This window comes from Muscardinus avellanarius, assembly GCF_963383645.1.
Source record: "Muscardinus avellanarius genome assembly, chromosome: 11".
Lineage (NCBI taxonomy): Eukaryota > Metazoa > Chordata > Mammalia > Rodentia > Gliridae > Muscardinus > Muscardinus avellanarius.
Genome location: NC_137797.1, coordinates 41881190 through 41900215, shown reverse-complemented (window position 1 = coordinate 41900215; position 19026 = coordinate 41881190). Strand labels below are relative to the sequence as shown.

At 33.7% G+C, this 19026-nt stretch overlaps 1 protein-coding gene across 4 annotated transcripts in view; it reads right to left on the bottom strand.

The window, feature by feature from the left end:
* Nucleotides 1-19026, bottom strand: part of PPP1R12A (protein phosphatase 1 regulatory subunit 12A) — a gene marked incomplete at both ends in the record, with an annotated part of 143374 nt that overhangs the window by 54786 nt on the left and 69562 nt on the right. For all 4 annotated transcript variants that reach the window (XM_080706416.1, XM_080706418.1, XM_080706419.1 and 1 more), the window contains 4 exons: nt 735-809; nt 5927-6071; nt 9866-10025; nt 14877-14995. In XM_080706416.1, coding sequence (XP_080562542.1) covers nt 735-809; nt 5927-6071; nt 9866-10025; nt 14877-14995 — 499 coding nt within the window. The remainder of the gene's footprint in view (nt 1-734; nt 810-5926; nt 6072-9865; nt 10026-14876; nt 14996-19026) is intronic.

The following is a 19026-nucleotide window of genomic DNA, read 5'->3' as shown; positions in this document are numbered from 1 at the left end:
ACAAGAGATTTTAAGTTTTACTTGAAAAGGAATGGTCTTGAATAAAGAATGCAAAAGACTAGGAAATAAAAAGCTCTAAGAGATCAAGATGAATTTAGATCTTTCTAAATTTATTTCACTGAAAAAAAGTCAAAGCCAATTAACCACTTAGGATGGCTAATGATATTTATGTTTTTTGGTTATATAACTCCTTGTTTATATAAGGCCTATTAGAAATCTGAGATTTTATACACCTTTTAATCACACTTTCTTAATGAAATTACAAAAGTGTTATTTTTGAAAACATATACATTATATAAGTATTCATTTTGTAAGGAGGAGAAAATAGAAATAGAGATAACAAAATTCTAAATATCAAAATCATCCTTAATTCTTTTTGTTTGAATATTAGGAATAAATTAAAATAAAAAAGTAGAAAACAGCACAAAATACTTTTTTTCACTGCAGTAACGGGGATTGAAACCAGGGGCATTCGACCTCTGAGCCACATCTCCAGCTCTATTTTCCATTTTATTTTGAAAGAGGGTTTTGCTAAGTTGCTAAGAGTCTCATTAAGTCACTGATTTTGGCTGGGAACCTGCAATTCTCCTCCTCAGCATCCCAAGTACTGGGATTATAGGAGTTGTACCACCATGCCCAGCTCACAAAATACTTTTTTTTTTAACGGTTTGAAATTCAAAGCTGTTAAAATAATTCATTAACATAGGTATTTTTAGGCAGCCATAGAAACATACCAGGTTTTGTTTTTTTTGTAACTCTTCTAAATATCCTAAAATGTCTTCATCTGCTACATCAAAGGCTGTTTGGCCCTAGGCAGGAAATGAAGGGGGAAGTGATGATAAATATATCATAAAATGCCTTCAGTAATCCTGTGTAATTATACAGATAGTTAGACAACACTTTTAGGTAGGCATAAATGGCATGATACATATAATTCTCCAAAGAGAAATATATGAGAAACCCATGTGAGAGAAAAGCAGCTGATAATACCTCCCCTTATTTTTTTGTTAATAGCTTTAAGATTTAATTCACATACCATACATATCACTCATTTAAGATATATGATTCAATGTTGTTGAAGTATATTCACAGAGCTGTTCAACCATCACCATAATCAATTTCAGAACACTTTCTTTTTTATGCTTTTATGGGTGCATTATCCTTTCAACCATAATGAAGTTTATTGTTATAGTGACATATGTGCACACAGCACTTGGTGGGCTTTTCCATCACCCCCGAAGTAAGAGTATATAGCTCAGCAATCATTTCTCTTCCAGCCCAGGGCAACCACCAATATACTTTATCTCTGTTAATTTGCTAATGTTGGACATTGCACATAAATGGAAGCATACATCAAGTGGTCTTGTAACAGGCTTCTTTCACTTTGCATATTTACAGAGTTCATGCATGTTACGGTATATATCACTATCTTACTCTTTTTTATAGACATAATGACAAAAAAATTCTATAGCATGATATACACACACTGCTACTCTAATCAAGTAGACATTTGTTTTTACTTATGATAACACTGATGTACATAATTTTATGTGAACATGTTTTCATTTTCTTGTCTGTATTCCTAAAAGTAGAATTACTAGTCATATGAGAACTCTAGGTTTAACCTTTTGAGGCCTTATTCATTTTTAATAGCTTCCTGAAGCCTAATTATTGATAAAGTAGTTATATATATTTAAAATGTTTAATATTTGGCCAGCCATAGGTACTGCTTTAGTTTCAAAGAGTAGTCCAGTTAAACATTTCAAAGATTTGTTGACTTTCCTTACCAGAAAGACTTTCCTACTTGTCAGAAAGACTTTTTTTTTTTTTTTTTTTGGTGGTACTAGGGTTCCTGGAAGCCCTTCTACCCCCGGGCTACCCTCCCAGACCTATGTTATACTTTTTATTTGGAAACAGGGTCTCTTAAGCCAGCGAGGCTGGCTCCGAACGAACACGATCCTCCTTTCTCCGCCTCCCAAGTTGGGGGATTACAAGCGTGGCTGTCAGAAAGACTTTTCAGTAGGAATTTAAGAAGCAATCTAACCATCTCTACCCAGTCCACAAGGAAAAATTTTAGTTTTAATAAACTTTCCTCCCATTCACCATAGAGTATTAATAGCCAAGAATTAATTTCTCAAAAAAATTTACTATGAAATAAGTAGTTCAGAACTTTCAGGCCCCCTATAGATTAGCAAGGCATGTTATAGTTTTCCAAGTGCTATACTTTTAATGCAAATTGTGTTCAAGATATTTGGAAATAACTCACTGACTTCTTTTTAATATTTTAAGCATTTGTCAGTCTTCATGAATGAAATACCCCACACTTCAAAAATATTTTTATTGTAATTAATTGGTATAGCAGTTAAATGCAATAATGTTGTTTTGGTAACCAAGGAAATTTCCTTGTCAAGGACAAAAAAATCGAGTCACCTTACTAACCTTTCTTTTCATTTTCTCTTTGATAAATGAGTCTACTTTGCAAATAAACAGCTGACAGGGAATAAAAATCAGAGTAAAATGTGGGCTACTGAAGAGAAAATTTTCTAATAAAAACACATCAATCAACTTAATTCATTAACTTAAGTATGATCTTTAAATAATTTATAAGACAGTTATAAAGCAAAACATTTGTGAAATTATGAACAGTATTTGATTCTTAACTACCATAATTCTACTATGCTTCACTAATGGAGTTTGTAAGCATTCATTCAAAGCAACTAGGAAACACTGAAGAGAACACAATATTGAGGTATGAGAAATAAAAACATATCAAATCAAGAGAACTACCTTAAAAACAAAAAGGATGCCTTTAAAACATCAATTTAAGTCAGGTATGGTGGTACACACTTGTAATCCCAGTATTTGGGAGGCTGAGACAGGAGAATCATAGTTCGAGGACAGCCTCAGCTACTTAGTGAGGCCCTTTGCAACTCAATGAGACTCTGTTTCAAAATAAAAAATAAAAACTAGGGCTGGAGGTGTAGCTCAGAGGTAGAATGCCCCTGGTTCCAACCCCAGTACCACCCCCCCCCCACACACACACACAATCAATCAATTCAATATACTTTAAATTACCAGAGTCATAGACATACTAAAGCTATTGTTGAAGTCTTAATTTCACAAACTCTTATTTTTCTTTGCTTGTTCTAAATGAACTGCTTTTGCAGATGCAACTTCTCTTCATCTTTACAATGAGTGAGGTAGCTGGGATAATGATGTTTACTGTATAGAATAGGAAGCTCAACTTCCAAATACAAAGTTTGGAAGTTTTTTGTAACAAAGTCATAAAGATAATGAAGACAAAGTGAGAACACAATCTAGGTCTTTACTGCTTCAGTATTTATTTTGTATTACTGACAGAATTATGGTTAAAAAATACTTGTGCTCATAAAGTGCAGAAAAAGCTTTGTTATTCACTTAAATCTTTATAATAACAGGTATCAAGCTAAAAACTTGTCTTCTAATCAATGCATTAATACATCAAGCAAAAAATCCAACTAGGAAGGCATTCTAGTTAATATTTATGAAAAAACAGTAATTAAGTACATTCTAGTTAGACAATTTTGTATGTGTTTATGTGTGTTTTCATGTGCGTGCCTCAGGGGCCAGAGTACTGGAGATGGAACTCAAGGGTATCTCACCTGTGATCTACATGAAATTTCTGAGGGTCTTACTAAGCTGCTGAGGCTTAAATCTTTTTTTTTTCCCCCGGTGGTTGGTATCGGGGTTCCTGGAAGCCCTTCTACCTCCAGGCTACACTCCCAGACCTATTTTATACTTTTTATTTGGAGACAGCATGGCTGGCTTCGAACCTGTGCGATCCTCCTGTCTCCGCCTCCCAAACACGGGGATTACAAGTGTGTTCCAACACGGCCAGAGGCTTATATCTTTTTTAAACCCTTGATCCTCTTGTGTCAGCCTCTGAAGTACTAGGATTAAAAGTATGTACCACCACACCCAGTAAAACAATTCTTTTAATAAGTTAAAGAATCAAAAATAACTTTTATATTTAAAATATATAATTTATGATAATAAACTAAAATGTTAGCAAATGTGTTTTAAAAGTGCAACCAAGTTAAAGAAATGAGACTAAAACCTCTATTTTTAGAACATTTTCCCACCTGTATGTACAAAGATTCCCAGACTTTCCATAGAATTTGTTGCATTTTCTATATATACTTCCCTAAGCCATGTTTTCCTATTATAAAGTATGACATACTATTTTAAAATACAGCCAATAAAGACAGAAGAAGCAAAGGCAGAGTTATCTAATTATTAAAAATTTATAAACTAAGAGAAACTTAAAACAATTTTCTATCCCTGTAGAAGTTCTCAGAAAAAAAAGATAAGCTTTTGTTTGGGTGTATTTATGGCACAAAGGCTTTTAGAATGCTCTATACACATTATGAAGCTCCTCACTATTAAAATGTCTTTAGAGTTTTGATTTTTAAAATGAATTGAATTTTAAATCATACTTTTATAATGATATGTAGCACCTGGAAAAATAAAACATAAGAAAACAAAAATTAGCTGGGGGTGGTGGCACGCACTTGTAATCCCAGCATTCAGGAGGCGGAGACAGGAGAAATTCAGGTTAGTGGACAGCCTCAGATACTTAGTGAAGCTCTTTGCAACTCAGTGAGACCCTGTTTCAAAATAAAGAATAAAAAATAGGGCTGGGGTGTGGTTTGGAGGTAGAATGCCTCCAGGTTCCATCCCCAGTAAAACAACACACACACACACACACACACACACACACACACACACACACCCCAAAACTACAAAAAATTGCAGAGGAACTTAAAAGCAACAACAACAATAAAAAGTATCAGGGCTTTAGGAAAATTATTCAACTTTTCTGATCATGTTCATCAATCTACAAAGCTCCCAACAGCTCAAATTTTTCTTAATTTTTTATTTTCTTCTTGGTACTGGGGATTGAATACAGGGGCATTTTATCTCTGAGCTACATCTGCGGCCCTAATTTTTGTTTTTTATTTTGAAACAGGATCTCACTAAGTCACAGAGGGCCTCACTAAGTAACTAAGGCTGGCCACGAACCTGGATCCTCCTGTCTCAGCCTCCTGAAAGCTGGAATTACAAATGTACACCACCACACCTGGTTCTCCACAAATTTTAAAAATATAATTAGATTAATACATGTGCAAAGTGTGAATACCAAAAAATTCTGAGGACATGTGAGGCACAATTGTCTCAAGATCATATAGAGATATACTGAAATGATGGAATGAAAAGATATTAATACCAGGTGATATAAAGAGCTGCTATTATAATAATACAGAAACAAAAGGCTATGAAGCAAAATAATTTTATAGTTCTCCCACTGCATGACTATTATTAATTATACCTAGGAAAATATTTTCCATATTGTATATTGTATGTTCAACTAAAATATTAGTAAGAATACTGGTTACATTGGTAAGCTGATTGATGGTATTTTAAAAAGAGAAGAAGAAAAAAATAAATCCAAAAGAAACTTAGTAACTTGAATTTTTTAATGATTTTGTGAAAGACATTTGTATGACATTTGCTCCCTTTTCTTTTTATCTAACTGTATGGTATTAAGTAAACCATTTATCTCACACTAAAGTATATCTGCAAAAATTAAAGGCTAGATGTTGCATCTTAATAATGTTACCTGGAATAAAATTTTATGATATTTACTATCTTTAGTTCATTATCCATGTCACTTAACCACAGTAAGCAGACTAATAAGACCATCGGTTAGAATTAGAAATACCTATGTGTTCCAAATCAGTGAAAGCAGAAAACTTATATAGAAATGCAAAATCTTAATTTGTAAATTCCTAAGGATACAGTATTAATGTAAATGTCATTTATATTCTTATAATATTTTGAGACTAAAATTTCATTTCTAAGGTTAAAATGCGTTTAAAAGGCTTACCACTTTGTTGACCATTTCCATATCACACAGGTTGTCCACTAAAATTCGACATGCTTCTTCTTTACCCCAATGAGCTGCAGCATGAAGAGGTGTCCAGCCATCATAATCCTTAATATTAACATCATAGCCTGCCTGTATTAAAAGTCTAAAGAAATTATAGTTAGAGAATCAAAATCTAGAAATTAATAAACATGATCAAGAATTTGTACATTTAAAATTAACCAAAATTTCAATACATTTCTTTTCGGAGTTCAAATTCTCCCTCTTCCAGTGAATTAACCAAGGCAAATAGAAAAAAAGAGGAACTTGAGTAATTGTCATAATAATGCAATTTTAATTAATCTCTATGGACTACTGTCTATGGTTTGATATGGCACTTAACTGATTATTATATCACTTATAAGTAAAATTTTCACAGAAAAGGCCATAATTTTTCAAAATAAGATAAAAAGCTTATAGATCAATTTGTATGTAAAACTGACTACAGGAACTATCGTCAGGTGTTCATTTGATATGTTACGGCAGGCTAAATGATTTCTAAAAATATACTGGAATCAATCAAGCTTATCTGTAATTTTTTGTTACCTCCCAGTTAAAAACTGGTTTATGAAAGTTTTCATGATGATGTATGATCCACCAAGATTAATTTTCAAAGGAATACGACTATCTATGTAGTAGGAAAAAAGTGAAACTAAGCTCACAGAGAACCAAGAATGGATCTATAAATTGCACACAGCACAGACCCTCACATAAGCAAATATTAAATATAATTCACGAGGACACGCTTGTAATCCCAGCATTCAGTAAGCTGAGACTGGACGATTGGGGTTCACGAACAGCCACAGCTACTTAGTGAGGCCCTCTGCAACTTAGGGAGACCCTGTTTCAAAATAAAGAATAAAAAAATTGGGCAGGGGGGTGTAGCTCGGAGGTCAAATGCCCTTGGGTTCCACCCCAGACACACACACACACACACACACACACACACACACACACACACACACTAAAATTCATGATATCTAATATACCTTTACTTTACTTTCCAAGATGTTGAACATGAGAAGGGATTCTATTTATCTAATGGAGGTAGGTAGTGATAGTTAATATATAATCCTCTATTTTTTAAACTAGTACCCTCCCTACCTAACAATACCTAAAGTAGCTATTTCTATCCCAGTCCCATAACAAGACTTAAGAGCCTTGAATTTAATGAAATGATCAAAGAGAAATTGCCTTCAAGTTGAGATGATGAAAAAGACATCTAAAAAGAAAGAGTAGGCAATAAAATATCATGAGTGAACTTTAAGAAATTTTATGATTTAATTATCTATTTAATTATTTATGTCACTGACATAATGCATACTTGAGGTACAATGGTAGCACCTCAGATTAAAAGAGCAGATAGTCTGGGTGTGGTGGCGCACGCTTGTAATCCTAGCATTTAGGAGACTGAGACAGGAGGATTGCTACTTAGTGAGGCTTAGTGAGACCTTGTTTCAAAAGAAAGAATAAAAAATAGGTCTGTGTAGCTTGGAGGTAGAATACCCTGGGTTCCACCCCCAGTACCGCAAAAATAAAAAAAATAAGTAAATAAAAGATCAGATAGTGGCTAGATGATGAGGGTTTTATGTACTGAGCTAAGTAGTTCAATATTTATATTTTTTCCACCGAAAACCTTAACAAAGGATTTTAAAAGCCTGGATAGTGGAATTCCAAACCCCACATGGAAGCAATCTAGACATTTAACAATGTAATCTAGAACTCACATAGATGTTTGCAGGAAGAAGAGTTTTAAGAAATAATTCGTACAATTTTTTTATATGCAATAATCTCCAATATTTTCTATTCCTATTTCTTTTTTTCTTTGGTACTGGAGAATGAACTCAGGGGCATTCTACTTCTAAGCTACATCTCCTACCTCTAAGATACATCCCAGCCCTAATTTTTATTCTTTATTTTGAAAGTGTCTCATTAAATTGCAGAGTTTCCTCACTAAGTAGCTGAGGCTGGCAGCAAACTGTGATTCTCCTGTCTCAGCCTCCCAAGTACTCTAATTACAAACTTTCACCACCACGCCCAGCTCTATTCCTAGTTCTTAAAATTGTTGGCAACTCACTATATTCATTTCAGGGCTTCTTAATGGGAGCTGGAAAAGTTTTAGATTAGAAGGACACAGATGAGAGACAAGAAAACTAATTAAAAGGCAAATGTTACCACTCTAGAAGGTGGCCTATGTTAATTGAAGTTGAACAGAGAGAAAGGGATAGGTGATCCACTTTGTATTTTTATTGATGAGAAAAAATAAGAAAGATACTGACATTAGAAGCTCAAGTGAAACCCTGTCATGGTGGTGCATGCTTGTAATCCCAGTACTTGGGAGGCTGAGACAGAAGGATCTGGGTTCTCAGTCAGCCTCAGCTAGTGAGACCCTCTGCAACTTAGTGAGATTGTTTTAAAATAAAAAAATCAGATTGGGGGTGTAGATAGAAGATAGTATGCTCCTGGGTTCAATCCCCAGTACCCCCCCCCACACACACACAAAAGCTCAAGTGAACTGGAATCAACAAATTAACATAAAGGATACAGAAGCTTTTGCCGAGGGCTGGCTGGTCTTATTCCTTTCTCATATATATAACAAAAGTTATGCACTGAGTAATTTTTTTTTAATGTAGCTGGCAATGTGTGTGTGTATGTATGTATTTACTAGGGATTAAAACCAGGGGTGCTGCCGGGTGTGGTGGTGCAAGCTTGTAATCCCTGTGATTGGGAGGCAGAGACAGGAGGATCATGCAGGTTCGAAGCCAGCTGCGCTGGCTTAAGAGACCCTGTTTCCAAATAAAATAGGACTGGGAGTATAGCCTGGAGGTAGAAGGGTTTCCAGAAACCCCAGTACCACCAAAAAAAACCACAAACAAACAAACAAACAAACTAGGGGTGCTCTGCCTTTGAGCTATAACCACAGCCCTATTTCGTTGTTTTTTTTTTTTTTTTTTTAATTTTGAAACAGGGCCTCACTAAGTTGCTGAGGTTTCCCTCGAACCCGCAATCCTTCTCTCTCAGCCTCCACAGTATTGGGATTATAAGCATAAACCACTACACTTCCACACTTTTACATTGTGTAAGTAAAATATACATATACATATTTTATGATAAAAAGAAACTTTGTTCCAAGGAAAAAAACCCCACATAGTTGCAGTTGCTTATGGATGGTATTTAATATTATGCTACTAACGCTGAATTCAGTATTCCTATAGTAAAAAGAAAACCAGCCAGTCATGGTGGTGGCACGCTTGTAATCCCAGCATTCAGGAGGTTGACATTGGAGGATTGCGGTTTGTGGGCAGCCTCAGCTACTTAATGAGGCCCTCCGCAACTTAGTGAGGCCGTTTCAAAATAAAGAATAAAAAAATAGGACTGGGGGTGTGTGGCTCAGAGGTAGAATACCCCTGGGTCCATCCCCAGTACTGAAAGAAAAAAAAAAAAGTAAAAGAACTGTATTTTAGAAATATTACATGTAAATAAGTATTCAACAGAAATCAAGCTCTTAACTGGATCTCATGTATATATAAAAGATTGTTCTTGGTCTCAGAAACCAGGTCAGTTAATATGAGAAACTCAAAATGACTTTGTAATAATTTATTAGTCTGGAAGGTAACATATGAAGGCTGACCAATACTTAAATTCAATTTATGGGAAAATGGTAACTATAAAAACAAACAAAAAACAAGAGTAGATTAGTCAAAATTAGGGAGTGAAAAGAAGAAACTTTAGAAGCAAGAATAATCTTTTTCAAGATAGTTAGCTACTTTGCTATCTTTTTACCTGGAAAGAGATATTAACTGCTTTATAAGCTGTTTCAAAATGTTTTCAGATATTTAAGAAAAGGAATAATAAAATAAGACAAACTAAGGAGAACAATTGTATAAAAAAGATACTTACTTTAAAACTTCCGTGTAGCCTTTAGCAGCTGCAACGTGAAGCGCAGTGCCTCCAGATTTTGCATGCCGGACATCATTTATATGACCACTATTTAACCACTGCCTTGCATCTCTAAGCATTATCCGTTCTTCTTCCTTTCGAGCTGCTTCTATATCAACACCTGATAAAATAAAGAGTTAATTGTTTATTTTTTCTTAATAAAAGTGGTCTATTACTATGCTAGGAAATAAAATTATCCAAAACATTTTAAGCTTAAATAAAAACTAAAAGTGAAACCATATTTTTGAAAAATGAGCTTTTTAAAACATGTTAGTTAAATAAAAGAATGTGGGAATACTGCAGATAGATTAGCCTTCTCCACTGATTGGTGTTTTTCTGGTTCTTTAAAAAAAAAATTTGTACATTTCTTAAGGCATCCTTTGAGTAAGAAGAAAAAAATGTTGTTTGACAATTAAAGTGGGTAATTTTCAAGTTTATGCTTCTTATTTTGACTAGTTCTCTAAACTTTAGCATAGTATTATGTTTACTGAATATTTCAGCTTGGAGGTCCTGTCTTCTAAAATTAAGCAGAACTTAAACCATCTTTTCTTTCTCTTCAAACTCCCTTTCTATCTCCAATACATCCTCTTCGTACTATTAGGATTATTTTTATGACTTTCACAAGTTATATAAATGTTCATTAAAAAACATTTATAAGCACTGTGCTAAGTGCTAAAAGTAGAAAAAGTATAAAAATGAATAGGACACTCTAGTATTTACTAAGAGCTCCAAATCTTGGGAGAAAAAAATTAATAAAGGTAATCTTGAAACTCCCGAATGACCTCATGCTGTTTCATGGCTTCAACTACTAGCTATTTAACAAATGACTCACATCACTATGCATTTACAGTGGGGCTTAATCCAGAAGACTATGACATGCCACTACTGAGAACAGCAATGTTACCTACCAAAAGACAATCAGCAGGCTTTAGAATGCTTTCTAATGTTATTCACAAAAGATTTTAAAAAGCTGTAATTCAAAAGTAACAATACTTTTAGTAAATAATCTAAGTTTTTTCTTATACTTTATTCTATTACTGTTTTTAAAAACATATACCTTTTTATTACTCTTACCTCTATTACCATTACCATCCTATTCTAGTGTATTGTTTTATTATTTTAAATTTCCTCTACTTGAATTTTAAAATTGTATATTTCTTCTGTATTTATTTAATTTTATGCCATCTTTAATTACAAAATGATTTCTCTCTTCTTCCAAATCATGATCAGACATATAAAATAAGACAATTTAAGTTTAAAGTTAAAATACATGTAAAGAGAAACTTCATATGTTTTTCTTTTTCCACTTTCAAAATCAATTTTCTTGTCCTGAGCTAAGGATAAATACACATTAGCCCAGACTCTTGCTAAAGATTTAAAGGAGTTTATTAAAAAGATAGAAATACAGAAGATAGTTACAGCCCCATGCCATTCAGGAGTGGCATGGGGGGTGGTTCGAACGAATTCATCCAAAACTTCATATTTTTAAAAAGCAAATTAAAAAAGAAACCTCTTGTTCTTAATTTTTTCCCCCTTTTTTTGTGGTGCTAGGATCAAACCTAGAGGTATTTTTTGTTCTCTATTTTGAAACAGGGTTTCACTAAGTTATGGAGAGCCTCACTAAGTAGCTGAGGCTGGCCATGAACCTGGATCCTCCTGCTTCAGCCTCCCAAGTACTGGGATTACAAGTGTGCACCACCACGCCTGGCTTGTTCTTAAAAATTTTAAACATATAAGTACAAGATTAGAATATATAGTTGATTAAAAGTTTAAAAAAGCAAAATCCACAATTCGTTGTACTATATATTAGGATTCATTTTGTACTATATATAGTACTTATACTCTAATTCACTAGTGAGAGTGAGAAAGCTATTACTTCTTTAGGTACTAATATAATGGGTTTGAATCCAAGATCTACTATGTGCTAGACATATGGGCAAGACACTTAACCTATGCTATGCTTCAGTTTCTTCACCTTTAAAATGGGGATGATGATAATAGTTACTCATAGTATCTACACATAGAAATGGGAAAAACTGGTGAGATGGGGATGGTGCTGTACACCTGTAATCCTAGCATTTCAGAGGCTGAGATCAGAGGATCGTAGTTCACGGACAGCCTCAGCTACTTAACGAGGCCCTTCACACTCAGTGAGACTCTGTTTCAAAAAATAAAAAGACTAAAAAATAGAGCTGGAGGTGTAGCTCAGTGGTACAATGCCCTGGGTTCCATCCCCAGTACTGCAAAACAACAACAAAAGAAATGTAAAAAATTAATATGCAAAAGTGTTTAGATCAGGAGAGAGCACCAAGGTGCTAATTATTATTGCCAGTTCTAATACCATGATCCTGCTTTTCTTTTCTTGCTTTATGGTAACAGAGAGAAAAACCTTATAATACACTTAACTGATCCTTAACTGACCTACTATAATTGCAGCAAAGTTTTTAAACAACAGAAGGTAGAACTAAATAAGATATGATATAATAAAATGATTAGACTAACAACTACCACTACTATTTAGATGCAGTGAGTATTAGATAGAAATTTAGCCAAATTTCAGTTAAGAGAAAATAAAATTAAATTGGGATTTGGTCAGCCAACAAACCAAAAATTGATTTTTACCCATGGCTACATAAAAAATCCCATTAAAATATAAATCAGAAACACTTAGCTACTGATCAAATATACTAGGATAAGAAAGACAAAAGAATGATTAAAATCTTAAAATTAGTAAATAACTTTGACACAAAGATAATTTGGGAAATTTTATCACTACTAAAGATATGTATATATTTATATATGGAGCTCTGAAGTCTATTAGAGATTCCCCCTTTTTTAAGGAGTATTATGCTACATAATAAATTTGTACATTCCCATTTTATATATAAGATGAATATCATGAAGTCTTTTCTAGGAGACATTCTTAATAAAATGCAACTATGTTACAGTGGTACAGAGTGTGGGTTCATCATTATTATTACTATTACCATCCATCCCCTAAATAGAACAGAACTACAACACTATCACTTCCTACCTATATGACTGCTAGCAAAATCACTTAAGCCTCAATATTTACACATCTGTACAATAGGCATTAATAATAACCTTTAAAAAAAACTGCTGCAAAGATTAAATTAGAAAATACATGTAAATCTCTTTGCTCAATGCCTGAATACAATAAGTATTTAATAAAATTAGCTACTATCACTTCTTCTATTACTAATATCACTCTTCACTTTTCATTTCTGACACCACCTCATCTAATAATACCCAGTTTCCCTTTATCATTACATTTTTACATTTCCCATTGTGACATCTCCTATATCCCAACAGTGTACTAACACTTCATCTAGTTGGCCTTTAGTTACAAATGAAGTATGTCCCAAAACAATGGAAGTGCATTCCATCATTTTAATTTTATAATTGCATCAAAAGTCCAAGTATCAGAATCACTCAGTTTAAAAATTAAAGGCTTTCGCCAGGCGTGGTGGCACACGCTTATAATCCCCGTGCTTGGGAGGCGGAGACAGGAGGATTGCGCTGGTTCGAAGCCAGCTGTGCTGGCTTAAGAGACCCTGTTTCCAAATAAAAATATAAAATAGGTCTGGGAGTGTAGCCCGGAGGTAAAAGGGCTTCCAGGAACCCCAGTACCGCAAAAAAAAAAAAAACCATTGTTTGACAGATAATTATTAACTATTTGAGCACCCTAAGGGCAAGATGAACTTATTCATAGTTTTACACCTACCTCCTCTTTCAGTTTCCTCAACTCTAGAAAATCCCTATGATTCTGAAATGTTTATCAAGAACATGGGTTATTAAAAGCTCTTTTGTATTTTATCTAGGTTCCAATTTTTAACAATTTTCTAATGTGTTCTCTGTTTCTCCTGGACTCTGTTTAAGAACTTCTTATAATGCTCCAATAAGTTTATTATTATTTTCAACAAACCAGCAGTCATTTATAAATTTTCCCAATTCCAAGGAATAAAAATCAGCTTTCAAAGGATTTCCCTAATTTCTATTCTTCTCTGATCTTCAGTTTCTATTTTCTGATAGATTGTACTTTAATATAATTTAATCCATTAAATCCTTAATTGACTTAGGTGATCAACTCTTAAATCAATTTCACAATTTCACACATCTTTCCTTTATCATTTAACATTTATAAAATAGTTTTGATGACACTTGTTTGATCATAGCCTAAATATAGTGGAAATCACACAATAATTTATGTGCACATACACATATAAATACATATACTTTAATTTTAAACATAAAATTTACCATCTTAACCATTTTTTTTTTTTTTTTTTTGTACTGGGAATTGAGCCCAGAAGCCAGAAGTTGTTTGACTTCTTGATGATTGCCATTTTAATTGGGGTTATATGGAATCTCAGTTGGATTTTGATTTGCATCTCTTTGATTGCTAATGATGTGAACATTATGTATTGGCTATTTGTATTTCTTCTTTTGTACAGTATAATTTAGTTCAATTGCCCATTTCTTGATTGTGTTATTAGTTTTTTTAGTGTTAAATCTTTTTGTGTATGTGTGTGTACTGGAGATTGAGCCCAGGGGGATTCTACCTCCAAGCTACAGCCCCAGCTCTGTTATTCTTCAGCTTGAAACAGGTTCTCACTAAATTGTAGAGGACCTCACTAAGGAGCTGAGGTTGGCTGCGAAATCTGTGATCCTCCTGTCTCAGTCTCCCAAGTACTGGGATTACAAGTGTGTGCCACTACACACAGCAGTTAAGTCTTTTCAATTAAAACAAAAATTAAAAAGACAGAGCTGAGAATCATTTTTGTTTTACACAATCATACTATTAATATTGTTTGGTAAGCTGGTGGTTTTTTAATTCAAAATACGACTATTCAATGTCAATAAATATTTTTATAGAAAAAGGTCAATATTCTATTCTTTTTAAAACAGTTTTTAAGTGTTTTTTCCCCGTTTAGGCTGCTATTGATATTACCTTGCCGATTAACTTCATTTTGAAGTAGCTCTTCCATTGCCTCCTCCTCTGCAATATCTAAAGGCGTATCTCCTTCGCTGTTGACAGCACCTACATGTGCTCCCTGACCAATCAAAAACCTGTAAAATCAAAGGGAAGCAAAGAAAATATCATTGAAATAAAACGGTGCATAAAATATGGAAAGTTTCTATGTCAAAGTAGCCAAAGAAATCAAGGATGATAAATATATGCATTACCTAAATCTTAGAATATTACCACAGAAGACTTTAAAACATTATTAAAATTTATAGCCTCACATCATAATATAAATCATGTTGACAATGACATATATGCACAGAGCACTTGCTGTCCTCCCAACCTCCCAGTTTCCCCATCCCAATACACAGATGTTGGTATATTCACATATGTATACAGAGTTGATGGTAGTATTCCGTTAATGAAGCTCAGTCTTCTTCCTCCCCTTCCCTGGCTCCACTGAGGTTTCTCCTCCATTATCTAGAGTTCCTATTGTATTTCAATTATTCCTTAGCTTGCACATATTAGAGAAAATATATAACCCTTTAATCTCACTCAATTTTCTCTATGTCCTTCCATTTTCTTGCACATGTCATAATTTTGTTCTTTTTTATGGCTGAGTAGAATTCCATTGTTATATTTCCAATAATTTTGTAATCTAATCATCTGTTGATGGACAACTGGGTTGGTTCTATAATTTGGCTATAGTGAATTGTGCTGTTATGAACATAGGTAGCATGTATTACTGTAGTTATCTGGTTTCAACCTCTTTGGAAAGATACCCAGAAATAGTAGATGAACCAATCATATAGTGGATTCATTCCCAATTTTAAGAAAGGATTCCTCAAACTTCCCAAAGGGATCCAGATAAAAAGGTTATTAATCCTTTTCCTTGTGCCAACTGTACTTCTCCCCAAGTCCGTACCATGCAAAAAGTAAACATGAATGGCTCTCAATGATCTAGTCCTGTCTTCTCATTTAACCTCATTCTTCTTTCTGTATCATGCTTAAGGCTCCAGCAATAAGAAACTACTTATGATTTTAAAGCAAACCATGTTCTTTTGGTATTCTGGTTTTTTCTTTTCCATATACAAAGAAGGGGTCTTTTCTTTATGTCCTTAACCAATTTAACTCCTTCATTTTTTTAAACAATCTATATATTCTCAACAGTTTAAAAATAATATAAATTCACAGAAAAGACAGAGAAGGAAAAAGAAATTCTTTATATTTCTCCTCCTACTATAATATTTACTTCCTAGAGATAATCACTACCAACAGGACAGGAGAAATATTTCCAGTACCTTCACTGTGAATTTACATGTGTGTATATAAACATATATTACATGGCCACTTTTGTAAAAAAAAAAAACAAAAAAAAACAAACCTAATTGGATCACTCCAAATAAACTAGAATACAACTCTTCCCTCTTTACAGATAAAAATATTCTACAGCATCATACTTTCATATAACATCCTCTTAATGGATATGTTCTTAAATGAAGACTTGATAGCATCAGTCTTGTTAAATGTTCCCAACACTATGAAGATAACATACCTTGTCACTGCTTTAATTTATCATTCTCAATTACACACGACAATATTTGGATATATTTATTTGGAGATATTTATTGGTATTTGTTCTTTTGTGAATTGTTTATTTTTATTTATATCTTTTGTTTATATTTCTAATGTGTTCACTAATTCAACAAATATTTATAAAGTATCTAGAAATCATATGCCAGAAATATAAGAGTAAGCAAAATAACAAATATGGACCTTCCCCTCAAAGATCTTAAGTGTAATAAGAGATTAATTTCATAAGTGTAAAGTTGGGTTAAATCTAATGACAGACTTTTGAAGCATCTAGAAGTAAATATAGGTTTAGCACCCCTTCTGAAATGTGTGGATCTTAAGTATTTCAGATTTCAGGTTTTTTCCCCCAATTTTGGAATAGCTGAATATAGATAATAAGATATCATGTGGATAGGAAAAAAGCCTAAACAAAAAAGTTCATTTCTATTTTATATATACCTTATACTCATTGCCTGAAGGCAATTTTGTATTTTTTATTGTGTCTGCATTTTGACTATAACCTGTCACATGAGGTAAGGTAGAGAATTTTCCCCCTTTGGCTTTATGTCAGGGCTGAAAAAGTTTCAGATTACTTTTGGATTCTGAATTTTCAGATTAGGGATGATCAACTTATAACAAGAAATACTGACATAATAACGTCAGGAAAAGATTATCTGATAAACGTGTGGCACTACCAAAAACAGAATAGAGAGACAGTATGCACTAGATAAGAGAGAAGTTTCAAAGCAGTGACAGGTAGTGTACAAGATAGATGGGAACTCTGCTCATTTTCTTGAGAGTAACTGAAATAACTAACCTCTATGTGTTTTTGTACATATATATAACAAAGAAAGGAAGGAAGATGCTTGAAGGAAGGAAGTAAAGAAGGAAATAAATTAATATGCCCTATGGTTAACAGTGGTTACTTCTAAGAAGTAGATTAGGAAAAATTTCTATCAGTTATTATGGGTGGAGGTGCAAAAAGATTATATTTTGTTATTCAAGTTTTCTATGATAAATTTATTTCATAAATGTGTATCACCCCACAGAACTAGTTACCATAATATTTTTTAGTCTGGCATTTTTACACTTAGTATTCTGTAAACATTTTTATGATTTTCATGGGACTTCAATCCAAGAAATGGTTACTCCTAAATTGAGGCAAAATTTTGTTTGTATAGTTAAAAAAAATGTTTGGCTGAGTGTAGTGATGCATGCTTATAATCCCAGTACTTGGGAGGCTAAGACAAGAGTATTATGGATTCTAAGCCAGACTCAGCAACTTGGTGAGACCCACTGCAACATTAACGAGACCCTGTTTCCAAATAAAAAATAAAATTGGGCTGAGAATACACTTGGAGGTAGAATGCCTTCGAGTTCAATCCTTAGTACCAAAAAGGAAAAAAAAGTTAGCATAAAACTAAACAAAATATTTTCTTTCTTTTTTTTTTTGTGGTAGTGGGGGTAGAACCCAGGGGCTTTCTATCTCCGGGCTATGCTCCCAGACCTACTTTATATTTTATTTTGAAACAGGATCTCACTAAGTTGCTGAGAGCTTCACTAAGTAGTTAAGGCTGGCTTCAAACCTGTGTGATCCTCCTGTCTCGGCCTCCCGAGAGCTGGGATTACAAGCGTGCACCACCACACCCGACCAGAATATTTTCTTAAATGCTACAAATAATAAACGAGTCTGAAGCAGAACAAGAGGATCTAAGTAGAATAAGACCTTGTGCTATGCTTCAAGATAATATGTAAATTCTGCCACACAAATCTCAATTACAGTTATTTATAAAAAATACATCTATTCTGCTTATGTATTAGAAATCATTTAAAAACCTAGGCATGGTGATGTATACCTAGAGTCCCAGTACTTCTAAGTTCAAACAGGAAGATTACAGGTTCAAGGAGAGCCTCGGCAACTTAGGGAGGACCTTAGCAACTTAATAAAACCAGGGAAAAGAATGGAAGAAAGGAAGGAAAAGAGAAAGGAAGGAAAGAAGAAAGGGAGGGAAGAAATCAAAAGCCACAAAGCCAAGGAAAAAGGATACTTCGGAGTAGCTATAGTGCTTCAGCAGAGGAAGCTAAATGAAAGGAAATACCAGGTCAAGGCCAAAAAGACAATCCAATATTTATATTAAACAGGAAAGCTATTAAGAGAAATTCAACTAAAGTTCCAAAGTTACTGGCAAAAAACATATCCTGGAGCAGTCCAAAAATTTATATATAATATGTATCAAGTTTGTAAACCAGGTGTCATGGCACACACTTATAATCCCAGTACTTGGGAGATTTAGACAGGAGGATTGCAGGTTCATGGCCAGCCTCAGCCACTTAGTGAGGCCCTCTGCAAATTACTTAGACCTTGTTTCAAAATATAGATTAAAAACCTAAGGCTGAGGATATAGCTCAGAGGTAGAATGCCTCTGGGTTGAATCCCAAATATCACAAAAAGTTTATATTTATATAAAATGTATACGTACCACATATGCATATTATATGTAGTACATATATATTGCAAATAAAAATGAAAGTATTAATAAAGAACATATTAGATAATGAGATC